This window comes from Tympanuchus pallidicinctus, unplaced genomic scaffold, assembly GCF_026119805.1.
Source record: "Tympanuchus pallidicinctus isolate F22 unplaced genomic scaffold, pur_lepc_1.0 scaffold36, whole genome shotgun sequence".
NCBI lineage: Eukaryota > Metazoa > Chordata > Aves > Galliformes > Phasianidae > Tympanuchus > Tympanuchus pallidicinctus.
Window position 1 is genome coordinate 1782757 of NW_026294754.1, and position 13981 is coordinate 1796737.

A 13981-nucleotide genomic window follows, 5' to 3' on the forward strand; every position below is an offset into this window, starting at 1 on the left:
TTGGATTCCTTTTGGAGCTTTATTCGCTGCTGGCACAAGGATGTGGGCCCACGCTGAGCTGCCATCACCAGCCTGGGGATGTGGCACCGCCTGTCTGCCCCTGTGGTTGGACAGACAGAGCTGGGCTCTGAGCAGGCATCAGGCAATGGAAAAAACAGGGGAAAAACTCTAAAAAAGGAGAAATATTCTCTGGTGGCACATAATAAGAGTCAGGAACTTGTAACTCATCTCTGATTTTGGCTTTTCCCCAGCTGAAAAATCACAGGATCACTGAAGTCGGAAAAGATCTCTGAGCCCCCAAGTCCAAACCCGACCCACCACCACCACCCCCTTAAAATGTCCATTTCTAATTCCATCTGGGCACTGCAGTGTGCTGCTGTCCCCTCACGTCCTGTCACACCCAGTTCCTTCCTACACCATCGCCAACCCAACGACGGGCGTCAGTCAATTCACAGGAAAGTCTTAATTAAAAGCCTTGCAACGCTGCTTCTCCACCGCTGGGTTTGCATCCCTCACATCTTCCTCTGAATTCTCCCCGCTGCTCTTTGGGGACAAAACCCCAAAAATGGGTTCTTTCCCAAGGCAAGGCCTCTCGCTGCCTTCACCACCTCCCGCGGTGCCCAATGTGAAGAGGCAGAAGGCGATCTCCTCGCAGCCGCTGACCTCCCCGCACTCAAACAGGCACCCAAAGACCCCATCGGGGCACACGGCCAGGTCAGAATACCCACAAGGTCCCTCCTGCAGCACCCTTGGGTGCCGCCAGCCCCCCTCGTTGGGCGGCGCCGTATTGACGTAGAGCCCTAAATCGCGACGGTGGCGCCGGTTGGTGGGGTGGGAGTAGAGCAGCCAACGCTGGGTGTCCCCACTGGGGCTCTCGGTCCCTAAATCACATTGCTGGAGCTGGTTGGTGGGGTTGGAGCAGAACAGCTGACGCTGGGTGTCCCCATTGGGGCTCTCGGTCCCTAAATCACATTGCTGGAGCTGGTTGGTGGGGTTGGAGCAGAGCAGCCGACGCTGGGTGTCCCCACTGGGGCTCTCGGTCCCTAAATCACATTGCTGGAGCTGGTTGGTGGGGTTGGAGCAGAGCAGCTGACGCTGGGTGTCCCCACTGGGGCTCTCAGTCCCTAAATCACATTGCTGGAGCTGGTTGGTGGGGTTGGAGCAGAGCAGCCGACGCTGGGTGTCCCCACTGGGGCTCTCGGTCCCTAAATCACATTGCTGGAGCTGGTTGGTGGGGTTGGAGCAGAGCAGCCGACGCTGGGTGTCCCCACTGGGGCTCTCGGTCCCTAAATCACATTGCTGGAGCTGGTTGGTGGGGTTGGAGGAGAGCAGCCGACGCTGGGTGTCCCCATTGGGGCTCTCAGTGCTGGCAGTGCCTGTAGGACACTCACTAGGCGGTGCGGTATGGACGTGGAGCCCTAAATCACAGCGTTGTTGCAGGTTGGTTGGATGGTAGCAGAGTTGGGTGTCCCTGCTGGGACTTTCAGGGCTGGTGGCACAGAGCAGACAACGCTGGGTGTCCCTGCTGGGGCTCTCATTGCCTGAACGGCATCGCAGGCGCTGGTTGGTTGAGTCAGAGCAGAGCAGCCAACGTCGGGTGTCCCCACTGGGGCTCTTGGTGGTGCCTACAGGACACCCAATGGTGCTGGGCACAAAGCTGACCACGCTGCCCTGGCAGCCCTGCGGCGGTTCGCACAACGCCGGGCTCCTCGCCGGGAGGCCGAACCGCTGCCCACGGTCAGCACTGACAGCCACGGCCCGGCAGCGGCACGGCCGACGGGCACTGCAGTAAAGCAGCCTCCCTCCATCCTCGGCAGCGATCTCAGCCACCTGGCACTCTCCGGTCCTCATGCCCCGCAGCAGGGAACCTTTCTGCCAGCTCCGTCCGCCGTCGTCGCTGTAGAAGACGAAGGAATGCGGGCGGGTGAAGCAGGGCAGCGGGACACCGCAGAGCCGGCCGTGAACGTAGTAAGCGTACGCCGGCACGGCCAGGCGACCCGAGTCCAGCTGCACGCCATGGCCCGGCCCCACGGCGAAAGTGGCCCAGTAGGGCAGGTCGGAGGCGATGGCTTCGTGGGTGAGATCGCGCAGGGGGCTCCAGGTGAGGCCGCCGTCCGGGCTGGAGGAGCAGCAGAGCCGCGCCGCGCTGCGTCCCACCACGATCTGATGCCACTCGGAGACGCGGCGCCGCACGCAGATGCAGAAGAGGAAAACGGTGCCGCTGTTGGCATCGTACAGAGGGCAGGGGTTCATGGTGCGGTGGGCAGGGAGGGTCAGCTGGCTCAGCTCCTCCGCAGGGCCCCACTGGTGGCAGCAGTAAAGGTCAGCCCTAAAACCACTGCCCCCAAAACCCCCAAAGCACCTCTGCGAAGCCCAGCAGCGCCACCCCAAATCCCAAACCTACCACCCAAACTCTGAAACCATTGCCATGAACCCCAAAACCACCACCCCAAGCTTTAAACCACCCCAAAACCACCACCCTGAACCCCAAAACCACCATCCCAAACCCTAAACCCACCATCCAAACCCTGAAACCATTGCCATGAACCCCAAAACCATCATCCCAAACCTTAAACCCACACCAAAACCCCAAACCCTAAACCCACCATCCAAACCCCAATATCACCACCCTGAACCCCAAAACCACCATTCCAGAGCCTAAACCCAGCACCCAAACCCTAAAACCATTGCCATGAACCCCAAAACCACCACCCCAGACTTTAAACCACCCCAAAACCACCATCCGAGACCCTAAACCCAACACCCAAACCCTGAAACCACCACCTCCAACTCCAAAACCATTGCCAAGAACCCCAAAACCACCATCCCAAATCCTAAACCCACCATCCAAACCCTAAAACCATTGCCATGAACCCCAAAACCACCATCCCAAACTTTAAACCACCCCCAAACCACCACCCTGAACCCCAAAACCACCTCTCAAACCCTAAACCCACCACCCAAACCCCAGTATCACCACCCTGAACACCAAAACCACCATCCAACCCCCCACCGTCCCAAACCCAAAACCACCATCCCAGAGCCTAAACCACCACCTCCAACTCCACAACCATTGCCATGAACCCCAAAACCACCACCCCCAACTTTAAACCACCCCAAAACCACCACCATAAACCCCAAAACCACCACCAACCCCCCAAACCACCACCATGAACCCAAAAATCACCGTCCCAAACCCTAAAACTGCCACTTCAAACTCTAAAATCACCACTATGAACCCCAAAACCATCATCCCAAACCTTAAACCCACACCAAAACCCCAAACCCCAAACCCAAACCCCAGTATCACCACCCTGAACACCAAAACCACCATCCAACCCCCCAAAACCACCGTCCCAAACCCCAAAACCACCATCCCAGAGCCGAAATCACCACCTAAACTCCAAAACCATTGCCATGAACCCCAAAACCACCACCCCCAACTTTAAACCACCCCAAAACCACCACCCTGAACACCAAAACCACCACCAACCCCCCAAACCACCACCATGAACCCAAAAATCACCGTCCCAAACCCTAAAACTGCCACTTCAAAACCCCTAAACTACCACCCTAGACCCCAAACCCACCACCCAAACCCCAATATCACCACCCTGAACACCAAAACCACCATCCAACCCCCTAAACCCACCATCCCAAACCCTCAACCCACCACCCAAACCCCACCACCACCACTCTGAATGCCAAAACCACCACCCAACCTCCCAAACCACCACCATAAACCCCAAAACCACCATCCCAAACCCTAAAACTGCCACTTCAAACTCTAAAATCACCACTATGAACCCCAAAACCATCATCCCAAACCTTAAACCCACACCAAAACCCCAAACCCACCACCCAAACCCCAGTATCACCACCCTGAACACCAAAACCACCATCCAACCCCCCAAAACCATGGTCCCAAACCCCAAAACCACCATCCCACAGCCTAAACCCACCATCCAAACCCTAAAACCATTGCCATGAACCCCAAAACCACCACCCCCAACTTTAAACCACCCCAAAACCACCACCCTGAACCCCAAAACCACCATCCCAAACCCTAAACCCACCACCCAACCCCCCCCACCACCACTCCGAACGCCAAACCCACCACCCAACCTCCCCGAATCACCACCACGAACCCCAAAACCACTTTGAATCCCCCAAACCACCCCCTCCCCCAGACCCCACAAACCACCCTTTCCCCCATTACCTCCACCTTACTCCCGTTCCACCGCCCCCGGCGCAGCACCAGGAGCTGCGCGTCCTCATCCCGGATGGAGGAGCGCTTCTCAGCAAAGGCCAGCAGGGTGCGGGGAGGCACGTGGAGCAGCGCCGGGATTCGGTACGTCACCCCCCCGGGTCCCTCCTGTCGGAACAGCGTCTCCCGAGGGGGGTTGAGTGGGGCCTCTGGGGTTTGGGGAGGCTCCCTGGCCCCGCACAGCCGCTGGGGTTTGGGATCGGAGGGGTTAAATGGAAGGAAAAGGGGGGGGTTGTATCCCTTCGTAGCCCCCCCCCCCCCCCAGCAAGGAGATGGGATGAGGACTCACCTTGAGCCAGGTGACAGCCTGAGCCATGGTGCCTGTCCTCAGTGGAACCGGAGTTGGGGTCAGTGCCAACCCACGGACCCCCTCCCCTCCATCCCAGCGTGTCCTGACCCCACAGAACCCCAGTTTTCCCAATATCCCTATGAAACCCCCCCCACACCAACAACCCTGAGCCCCCCCGAAGACCCTCCCCCTTTCCAACCCCCCCATTCCCTGACCCCCCAACAGCCACATTTTTCCCAATCCCCCCATACACCCCCAATACGAACCAATGCCCCCCCAATACGAACCGATATGAACCAATGCCCCCAATACAAACCAATGCCCCCCGCGCCCCCCCAATACAAACAAATGCCCCCTGTGCCCCCCCCAAAAGGAACCAATGCCTCCCACACTCCCCCAAATACGAACCAATGCCCCCCGCATCCACCCAATATGAACCAATGCCCCCCCATACACACCAATGCCCCCACGCTCCCCCCAATATGAACCAATGCCCCCCGCACCCCCCCCACTACTAACCAATGCCCCCCCAATATGCACCAATGCCCCGTGCCCCCCTCAACACGAACCAATGTCCCCCGTGTCCCCCAATACACACCAATGCCCCCCCAATACACATCAATGCCCCCTGTGCCCCCCCAACACGAACCAATGCCCCCTATGCCCCCCCTAATATGAACCAATGCCCCCAATATGAACCAATGCCCCCCACACCCCCCCAATACGCATCAATGCCCCCCCAATATGCACCAATGCCCCCCAATGCAAACCAATGCCCCCCGCATCCCCCCAGTATGAACCAATGCCCCCCAATACGAACCGATGCCCCCCGCACCCCCCCCACTCCCCTCACTACGAACCAATGCCCCCCCAATACACACCAATGCCCCCTGCGCCCCCTCCAATATGCACCAATGCCCCCTGCGCCCCCTCCAATATGCACCAATGCCCCTTGTGCCCCCCCAACACGAACCAATGCCCCCCGTGTCCCCCAATACACACCAATGCCCCCCCGATACGAACCAATGCCCCCCGCAATCCCCCACTACGAACCAATGCCCCCCCAAATATGCACCAATGCCCCCCGCGTCCCCCCAATACGCACCAATGCCCCCCGTGCCCCCCCCAACACGAACCAATGCCCTCAATATGAACCAATGCCCCCCACACCCCCCCAATACGCATCAATGCCCCTCAATGCAAACCAATGCCCCCCGCGCCCCCCCAATGGCCCCCGCATCCCCCCAATATGAACCAATGCCCCCCATACACACCAATGCCCCTCGCAACCCCCCAATACGAACCAATACCCCCCAATATGCACCAATGCCCCCTGCGCCTCCCTCCAACACGAACCAATGCCCCCTCGATACGCACCAATGCCCCCTGCTCCCCTCCAATACGAACCAATGCCCTCCCGCCCCCCCTCTCCAATATACACCAATGCCCCCCCTTTCCTGCAAACCCCGAGGACACCCCCCCCCACCGCCCCAATTTCCCCAATCCCCCTATGCAAACCCCCATCCAACCCCCCCCCCCCCCTTTCACCCCCAACGTTCCCAGTCCCCCATTACGCCCCAAACCCCAATGCACCCCCGTACCTCGGTCGTCCCTCCCGCCTCCCCCCCCCCTCGCCCTCGATCACCGTCTCCCGCAGCCGCTTCCGCCGTTCCGAGCCCTCCCCCAGCTCCGCCCCGACCCCACGGGGGTGGTTCCAAGGACCGCCTCCCCCCCTCCCTCCCGACTCACGGACCGCCCCTAAAGCTGCGCCGGGTTTATCGCTCACATCGCTTCGTTCCTTTTATTGAAAACGAAAAACATAAAAGCGCTTTAAAAAAATGCCGGTTTTCCAGCAGGGTTTCATCGTACGCGGCGAGAAGAAAAAAGCAGCCGGACGCACAGCCGGGAGACAAGCGCAGAACGCCGCTCCTTCCCACGGCCCTAAAAGGTTTGATATAAAAACAATCCCCCAGAGCAATTAAATATAAAAATAAAGAGAACTCGGGTTGCAAACAACAGACAGTTGGTTTCAACGAGGCTTTCTGTCCTGAATTCCTCCCATAGGGACGCGTGGCACAGAGCAATGCCCTCTTCATCATCCCCCCTAAACCCAGCCAGCTGCGGGCGGGTGCAGCTCAGCACAACTTCTGATCCCCATCGATTCAAAAAGGGGAAAAGGATTTCAGGACAAAAAAAAAAACCAACCAGAAGAACAAAATTAGAAGCGAATCGCTTTCTCGCACTGCTTTCCTTTATTTGCGTTGAGCTCCACGGAGGTCAGCTCACTTGATTTTCCTCTCCAGCGCCAGGCTGTCGTGCAGCTTGGAGACCTCGGGCTCGTAGGCCTCCATCACCAGCATCCCGTTGGCATCGAAGAACTTGGCGATGGACCTGGTGAACTCAGCTTCTCTCTGCTGTTTGGTTTTCCCACTGATGAAGGTCAGCTTCAGGGTGTATTTGTCATCAAACCTGGGGGGGGGGGAAACACAGATTTCAGAGTGTAATTCCATAGAATGGCCTGGGTTGCAAAGGAGCTCAATGCTCATCCAGCTCCAAGCCCTGCTGTGTGCAGGTCGCCAAGCAGCAGCCCAGGCTGCCCAGAGCCACATCCAGCCTGGCCTTGAATGCCTGCAGGGATGGGGCATCCACAGCCTCCTTGGGCAACCTGTTCATGTTAAGGGATTGGGTTTTCGTTCCCCATTGACTAAGAAATGAGACGTGAAGATTTGAGGCAAAGGACAGCTTGGTGCCGTCCCTCATTTCTTACTTACTGTGAAACGGATTGAAGAGTGCAAAAATAAGAGACAACTCTTTGGATCCTACAGAATCCCGTGGGATCAGCACAAAAAACACCACTCCTTTTGCCTCGTTTTGGTGGCATTTGGCCAAAGCTTTCCTGCCCTGTGATAAACGCAGGCGGAGCTCACGGTACCGTTTGAGGCTGGAGGAGAGCTGCCACACGTCGTCAGGGTCCATCCCAGCCGGGTCCTTCCTGTGAGCCACCAGGAAGATGCTCTTCTCTTTGTAGGAGGTATAGATGGTCAGGATTCCCATCATCACAAAATACGTTCGACCAAGTTAAGGAAATTCGGGTGCCCGTTTGCATTGTCGAACCAACCCGGCAGCCCACACACAGAGCCCACTGCCACCCTGTTAGGAACAGCACTCCAAGCAGGTGCTGGTATTGCAGAGTTCACTCTTCAACATGAGTTGGCTCTTAGAAAAGTCAACCAGAGCGCCCAGGGGGGGCCTGGATCCTCACACATGGACTCACATGTAAGCACATGACAACCAGAGCACTGCGTCACACGAAGCAGAGTTGGATCTCAGCTGATCTCCAGGCAGAGAAATTCCCACAGGGCCGACATGGGAAGACACAGAAGGGCTTTGTTGTGCTTTCTGGGAAAACCAAAGCCCCGTGGTCTTAAAAAGAGAGTGCATGTAAAGGATATGAGACGACACAGAAGGCGAGGACAGGTTTGGATTCAGGGAAGGGGTGCAGGTAATCCCAGATCAAAGCGACGATGGCAAAGAGACACGAGATGGTGCAGATGATGAGGCGCCCGTCGATCAGGCGGAAGTTTTCCACATATTTGTACTTCTCCAGGAGGACCTGCAGGAGGAACGCAGAGATGGGTTCACTTTGTGCTTTCAAAGAACCACAGAATGGCTTGGGATGGAAGGGAGCTCAAGGACCACGAAGCTCCAACCCCCCACCAATGCAGGGCCACCAACCTCCCCATCTCACAGCAGCCCAGGCTGCCCAGGGCCCCATCCAACCTGGCCTTGAACACCTCCAGGGATGGACGGGGCATCACAGCCTCTCTGGGCAGCTGTTCCAGCCCCTCACCACTCTCTCTCTGAACAACTTCCCCCTGACATCCAACCTCCAGCTGCCCTCCCTCAACTCCAAACCATTTCCCCTTGTCCTGCTGCCATCTCCCCTTGCACAGAGCTGACTCCCCTCCTGTCTGCAGGCTCCCTTGAGGCACTGCAGGCTGCACTGAGGTCACCCCGCAGCTTCTCTTCTCCATGCTGAACAAGCCCAGCTCCCTCAGCCTGTCTTTGTAGGGAGGCTCTGCAGCCCTCTGCTCATCTTTGTGGCTCCTCTGCACCCTCTCCAACACCTCACTGTCTGTCTTGTCCTGGGGGCTCCAGCCCTGGATGCAGTGCTGCAGATGGGGCCTCACAAGAGCAGAGCAGAGGGGGACAATCACCTCCCTGTCCCTGCTGGCCACCCCTCTGCTGATGGAGCCCAGGATCCCGTTTGCTTTCCCAGCTGCAGGAGCACTGCTGGCTCATGTTCAGTTTTGCATCCACCAGGACCCCCCACATCATCCTTCTCAAGAGCTCAGAGGCAGCACTGGCACCACACACCTTTTTGGCAGAGTCGTCCAGAGAATTTTTCACAGCTGAGCCGTCCCATTTATCAATCTTCACTGGTTTGTCATCAATCTTCCACTGCAACGGAGAGCAAAACGTGAGAGATTTGGGATGGGGTAACAGTTTCTTTTACCACACTTGCCGCTGTCAGGAACACAAAGGTTAGGAGAGAAACCCCAATACCTACAGAGCTGTGTGAGAGGGAGCTGTGTTGCACCGCAGCCACTCCAGCACTAAAGCTCCACTGCCAAAGAAAGGCTCTGCAGATTTCAACTCTGCCACCAGCAGAGGGGAAAAAAAACTGAGGAAACAACTTTTTACATTGGTTTTCTTCTGTTTTTGGTCCTGATAGCTGCAGCATGGCCCTGCTTGTGGCCTCTGAGGGTGTTCTGATGGTTTGTGGGAAGAAAGTTACACACAGATCCTCTGGGGGCTGATATAACGGGAGGAAGAACTCAAAACACCTTTACCAACAGGGTCGTAAGAGACCCACAGAAGGCATGGCAAAGAAGTGCCAGGCAGTCCATCCCTGCTACAAACCAAGCGACTCCTCAGCTCTTCTGTGCCCAGATCTCCCTCAGACCCACCTGCAGAAGGAGATCCTTCACAGCAATGAATCCCAGATAGCACAGCTTACAGGCATGAACTTCCCTTTGAATGACAGTGTCTGTGGTGGCAGTTCTTGGCTACCTGAGCCCTTTCAAAGCAGCACGTCGTGTCAAAGTCATCTGAGCAACTTGAGTGACTGTTCCCTGTTACATCCCAGTCCCAGAGCCCCCAAATTGCATTTACAACACAGCTGTCAGAAGAGCTCCTTTCCTTCTCTGGAAGGAGGATGTAAAACCCAACCTGCTCTCTCCCACAGACACATTGGTGAAGTTGGGATTACCTTTCAGGATCCACAGGTATGAATCAGGAGCAAGAAGCAGATGTGAAAGAAATGGAATGAACAATTCTTTCAATTATTGATGTTTCTTTATAAAAGCACCCACAGCAGTTTTACTCCCAGCCCTTCGGATTCCCACAAACAACACTATCAGGAGTAGAGAATGGGAAAGAATTCCCTATTTTTTAAGGGGGGATGGATTTAAAATGAGACAGGGGAGGTTTGGGTTGGATGTGAGGAGGAAGTTTTGGAGGCAGAGGGTGGTGAGGCACTGGCACAGGTTGCCCAAGGAGGCTGTGGATGCCCCATCCCTGCAGGCATTCAAGGCCAGGCTGGATGTGGCTCTGGGCAGCCTGGGCTGCTGCTTGGCGACCTGCACACAGCAGGGCTTGGAGCTGGATGAGCATTGAGCTCCTTTGCAGCCCAGGCCATGCTGTGATTCTATGACAAAACACCTGACACAGCAATGCTCCCTGCTGCAGGTGGAGCAGACCTCTGGTCAACGTGCTGCAGAAGGAACAAAGAAGGAGCTGTTTTTATTCCTTTACACACATCTACAATTTCTCACTGGGAAGAGGTGCTCTGAGACTTGAGGCCCAGCTGGGGAGATGCACAGCGGGCAGTGCTACCACCCTGAGCTTTCCAGCTCTGATGGGATCCAGGTGTGATCAGTGCCACACATCCCTTTTGGCTGTCACCTAATCTGCTCTTACCTCAGGCAGTCCCTGGCAGTCCCTGCTCGTGGCAGCAGCGTGGTTCACCTGGCACTGAAGCACAGCGCATCCATCTCACTGCCAAAACTCAAGTTTTTAGTCAAGTTTTAGTCTGCTTACGTCCTAAAACCAACAGCTTCCTAGAGAGGCTTGGAATAGTTGGAAAACAGCAGTGAGAAAAGACTCAGGAATCAAAAGAAGAAATAAAACCAAAGCCCTCAGGCTTATCACTGAAAGCCTCGGGATTTTAAAGCTACTCTGTGGTCACTGTCCCCAAAGGCACCGGACTGCAGACATGTCCCTCACTGAAGGAATCTGCATAGGGGAACAGATGTACAGACTGCCTTACCCAGGCAGCACGAGAATCACCTTCTGGATTCTTGCTCTCCATCCTGAACCCCCCAAAGGTGGGTCAGGCCAGAGAGGACCTTGCAATGGGGACATATCTGCACTGTGGGACTCAGGCAGGGAGGAGTTTCAGCCTCCCCTTCACCTCTGCCCCTTTGAGATTCCTCCTCCCAGCACTGCACTGCAGCTCCCCTTTCAATTCTGACCTGTGGGAGCCAGGGAGGGGAACTCACAGAAACCTGCAGCCATTTCAAGATCGTTTTCAGTTCAGCTGCAACTCAACTCCTTTCTTCCAAAACCAAGTGACAGAAGCGTGCCTCCTCCTCCCCACACCAGGGGATAACAAGCAGGTTATTGCAGTCAGGCCACACCTCAGAGGTGGTTTAGCACTTGAAAGCACGCCCTTGCTTTACTCGTGTGTAAGAACGAGGCTTCAACGTGTGGGAGAGTCCTAAAAGCACAGGAAGCACACAGGGACCTGGCTGAAATACCTGAGCAACACAGCTACCTGCAGCTGGGTGACTGCAGGGCAGCATTCTGCTCTTAGCTCCAAAAAAAGGAATACACAGGCTTTCTCTCACCCCAGCCACCCCCAGCTCCAAGCACTCCATCCCTCGCCATGCCTGAAATCACCTTCACCTACAGCTGCAAGCTCCCTCCCTGGCAACAGGCACAGAAAAATCCTATGGGAGGTGTCAAGCCACTCACATCTCAAAGAGCAGCACAGACTTCATTTTCCCCCTGCCTTATTCCTCCTGTTCTGCTGTCAGCTTGGTTTACGTTGCACCCAAGCACAGCCTGTCTCTCCAAATACTGCTTTGAAGTTTAAGGCATGCTGTGAGTACTGAAAACATAAGTCACAAAGAAAGACTTGTTTCTACTGTGATTATATGAATGCTGGTGTAGGATCTTTAAATCAGGACACTGAGATGCAGCCCAGAGAGCCAGGATGAGCCCCAGCAGAATATGCACACTGCAAGGCACACAGCCCTGGTTCTATGGGTCATAGAATGAATCACAGAATGGCCTGGGTTGAAGAGGACCACAATAATCATCCAGTTTCATCCCCCTGCTGTGTGCAGGGTCACCAACCACCAGACCAGGCTGCCCAGGGTCAGGAGGAACTGCTTGGTTGTCATCAATGCTGAAAGAATATGAGAAAGACAACAAAAAAATGGGATAGTTAACACCCCAGGCTCCCTTAACTCACCCTGATTCAGCTCACTGGTGAAGTACAAACACAAACGTGAAGCGAGCAGCCCTTTTATCGGAGTACAAAGCCTCAGTCCCATGCCACTGCTGTCTTGCTTGAGAAAAACTTGAGCAATTTAGGGACTAAGAGCATGATTTACCAGATAACACCTCTGCAATACAGACATTACCAGATTTAAGTCATCAGGAAGCAGGAAACAAAAACGTATGGATCAGCACAAAGGAGAGGGAGGAAAGAAAACTGTCTTGTGTGTGCTTTATACAGCTCTGTTGAAACTCCTCCTGCACTACGATGTACTTCCCTTAGCAACTGCTTCATTTCCTTCTGAAACAACCACAGCTGCACACACAGAGGACACAGCAGAAGACACAGAACACCTTGAGAGTGTGGTATTTCTTAGAGCTCTTTAAGTACAACCACAAAGTGCTCTCAAACAGGAGCTGAAGGCTGCACACAAAGAAGTGTGCAGAAGTACTTCGTTAGCATCTTCCACTAACAGAATTCACTCGGTGGCTGATGCTGCGTTGAAGATTTCACACCAAATCTCACACACAGCATGAGGAGCTTCATCTCAAAACAAATACACAAGAACTGTGCTTGCAAATACACGTACATCAACAGAAAAAGAATCAAACTGTTCTCAACTGCAGCCATCCCCGCTTTGAAGTTTGCTGAAGGAAGCACAGCACTCTGAAGGTACACCCTCCCTCCCTTGAGATGGAGGCATCAGTTTCTATCATCCTGTGAACAAAACGCCTCCAGGCCTTTCATTTTTGTGACAGAGGAGCATCAGCACTCATCAAACACAAGGAAGGGCTGCGACACAAACACCTGTCTGCTTGGAACTGAGCTGAGATCAAAGCTGATACATGAGAAAGGTTAAAAAATATAAATCACAGAACATTTGGGTTGGAAGGGATCTTAGAGCTCAGCCAGTTTCAATCCCTCCACGGGCAGGGAAGCCTCCCACAGCCCAATGCCCACAGCATCATCCACCACCTTGGGCACTGCCAGAGTTGGGCACCCACAGCTCGGGACTGCTGTGCTGGAGCCTCCCCACCCTGGTGGTGAAGAATTTCTTCCTCATCTAATCTAAATCCAGCTTCTTCGAGCTTAACACCACGTAGCTGACAAACAGCCCACCCCAGCTCTCCCGCAGCCCTTTAGGTGCTGTAAGCTCTCTGCAGAGCCTTCTTTTCCACAGGCTGAACACTCCCAGCTCTCAGCCTGGCTCCATAGCTTTCATAGAACCGTGAAGGTTGGGAAAGACTTCTCAGATCCCCAATCCACCTCCACATCCCTCAGTATCACATCCGCACAGCTCTGGGACACCCCCAGGGACGGTGACAACCCCACTCTCTGGGCAGCTGCGTCGGTGCTTCACCACTCCTTCAGATAAAAGCTTTCCTGTCACACAACCTGACCCACCCCAGAGCCACCTGAGGCCGTCACCTCCCGTCCCACCCGATCAAAACCCCCCAACCGAGCCCCCTGCCCACCTTTCCCAGAGCTCCCTGCAGACACAGGAACATCAAATCCAGGCCTCCTCAGAGCCCTCCCATCCCCAGGACGAACTCTCCCAGCTCTCACCCCGGCTCTCCCACAGACTCTTCAGCCCCTCACACAGCCCTCAGCACACTGCCCGCCCGCCGCCTCCCGCTCTCCCTCCCCTCACAGCGCTTTGGAAGGCCGGGGTGAACCCGAAGACAGCCCCAAGGGCAGCGCTGAGGCGAAAGTGAAAAAGAAATAGAGGTCAAAGCCGGGCGGCAGCCCCGCACCTTATCGAGCAGCCCATTCCTGCCGCCTTTGGCCGCCATCTTCTCGCCGCCCTCCGCACCGCCCTTCCCGCGCGATGTGGCGGCCGCTGATTGGCTGCGCGCGG

The 13981-nt window shown here is 55.5% G+C and overlaps 2 protein-coding genes across 5 annotated transcripts; both read right to left on the bottom strand.

The window, feature by feature from the left end:
* Nucleotides 1–6241, bottom strand: NEU3 (neuraminidase 3). Of its 3 annotated transcripts, none has more exons than XM_052699297.1 (4): nt 6202–6241; nt 4557–4588; nt 4220–4453; nt 1–2304 (listed from the first exon to the last, which is right to left on the bottom strand). In XM_052699297.1, exons 2-4 carry the CDS (start codon nt 4581–4583, stop codon nt 463–465), a joined length of 2103 nt encoding a protein of 700 aa, XP_052555257.1. In that variant the 5' UTR covers nt 4584–4588; nt 6202–6241; the 3' UTR covers nt 1–462. The 3 variants fall into 3 exon arrangements, with proteins under 3 accessions (XP_052555257.1, XP_052555258.1, XP_052555259.1); XM_052699298.1 differs by lacking the exon at nt 6202–6241 and adding an exon at nt 6158–6173; XM_052699299.1 differs by lacking the exons at nt 4557–4588; nt 6202–6241 and having other exon boundaries at nt 1–2338; nt 4220–4399.
* A 533-nt stretch (nt 6242–6774) lies between these two features.
* SPCS2 (signal peptidase complex subunit 2) lies at nt 6775–13967 on the bottom strand. 2 transcript variants are annotated; one of them, XM_052699392.1, is made up of 5 exons: nt 13878–13967; nt 8934–9017; nt 8009–8169; nt 7489–7623; nt 6775–7025 (listed from the first exon to the last, which is right to left on the bottom strand). In XM_052699392.1, exons 1-5 carry the CDS (start codon nt 13914–13916, stop codon nt 6839–6841), a joined length of 606 nt encoding a protein of 201 aa, XP_052555352.1. In that variant the 5' UTR covers nt 13917–13967; the 3' UTR covers nt 6775–6838. The 2 variants fall into 2 exon arrangements, with proteins under 2 accessions (XP_052555352.1, XP_052555351.1); XM_052699391.1 differs by lacking the exon at nt 13878–13967 and adding an exon at nt 9127–9439.
* Between the last annotated feature and the right edge of the window lie 14 nt (nt 13968–13981).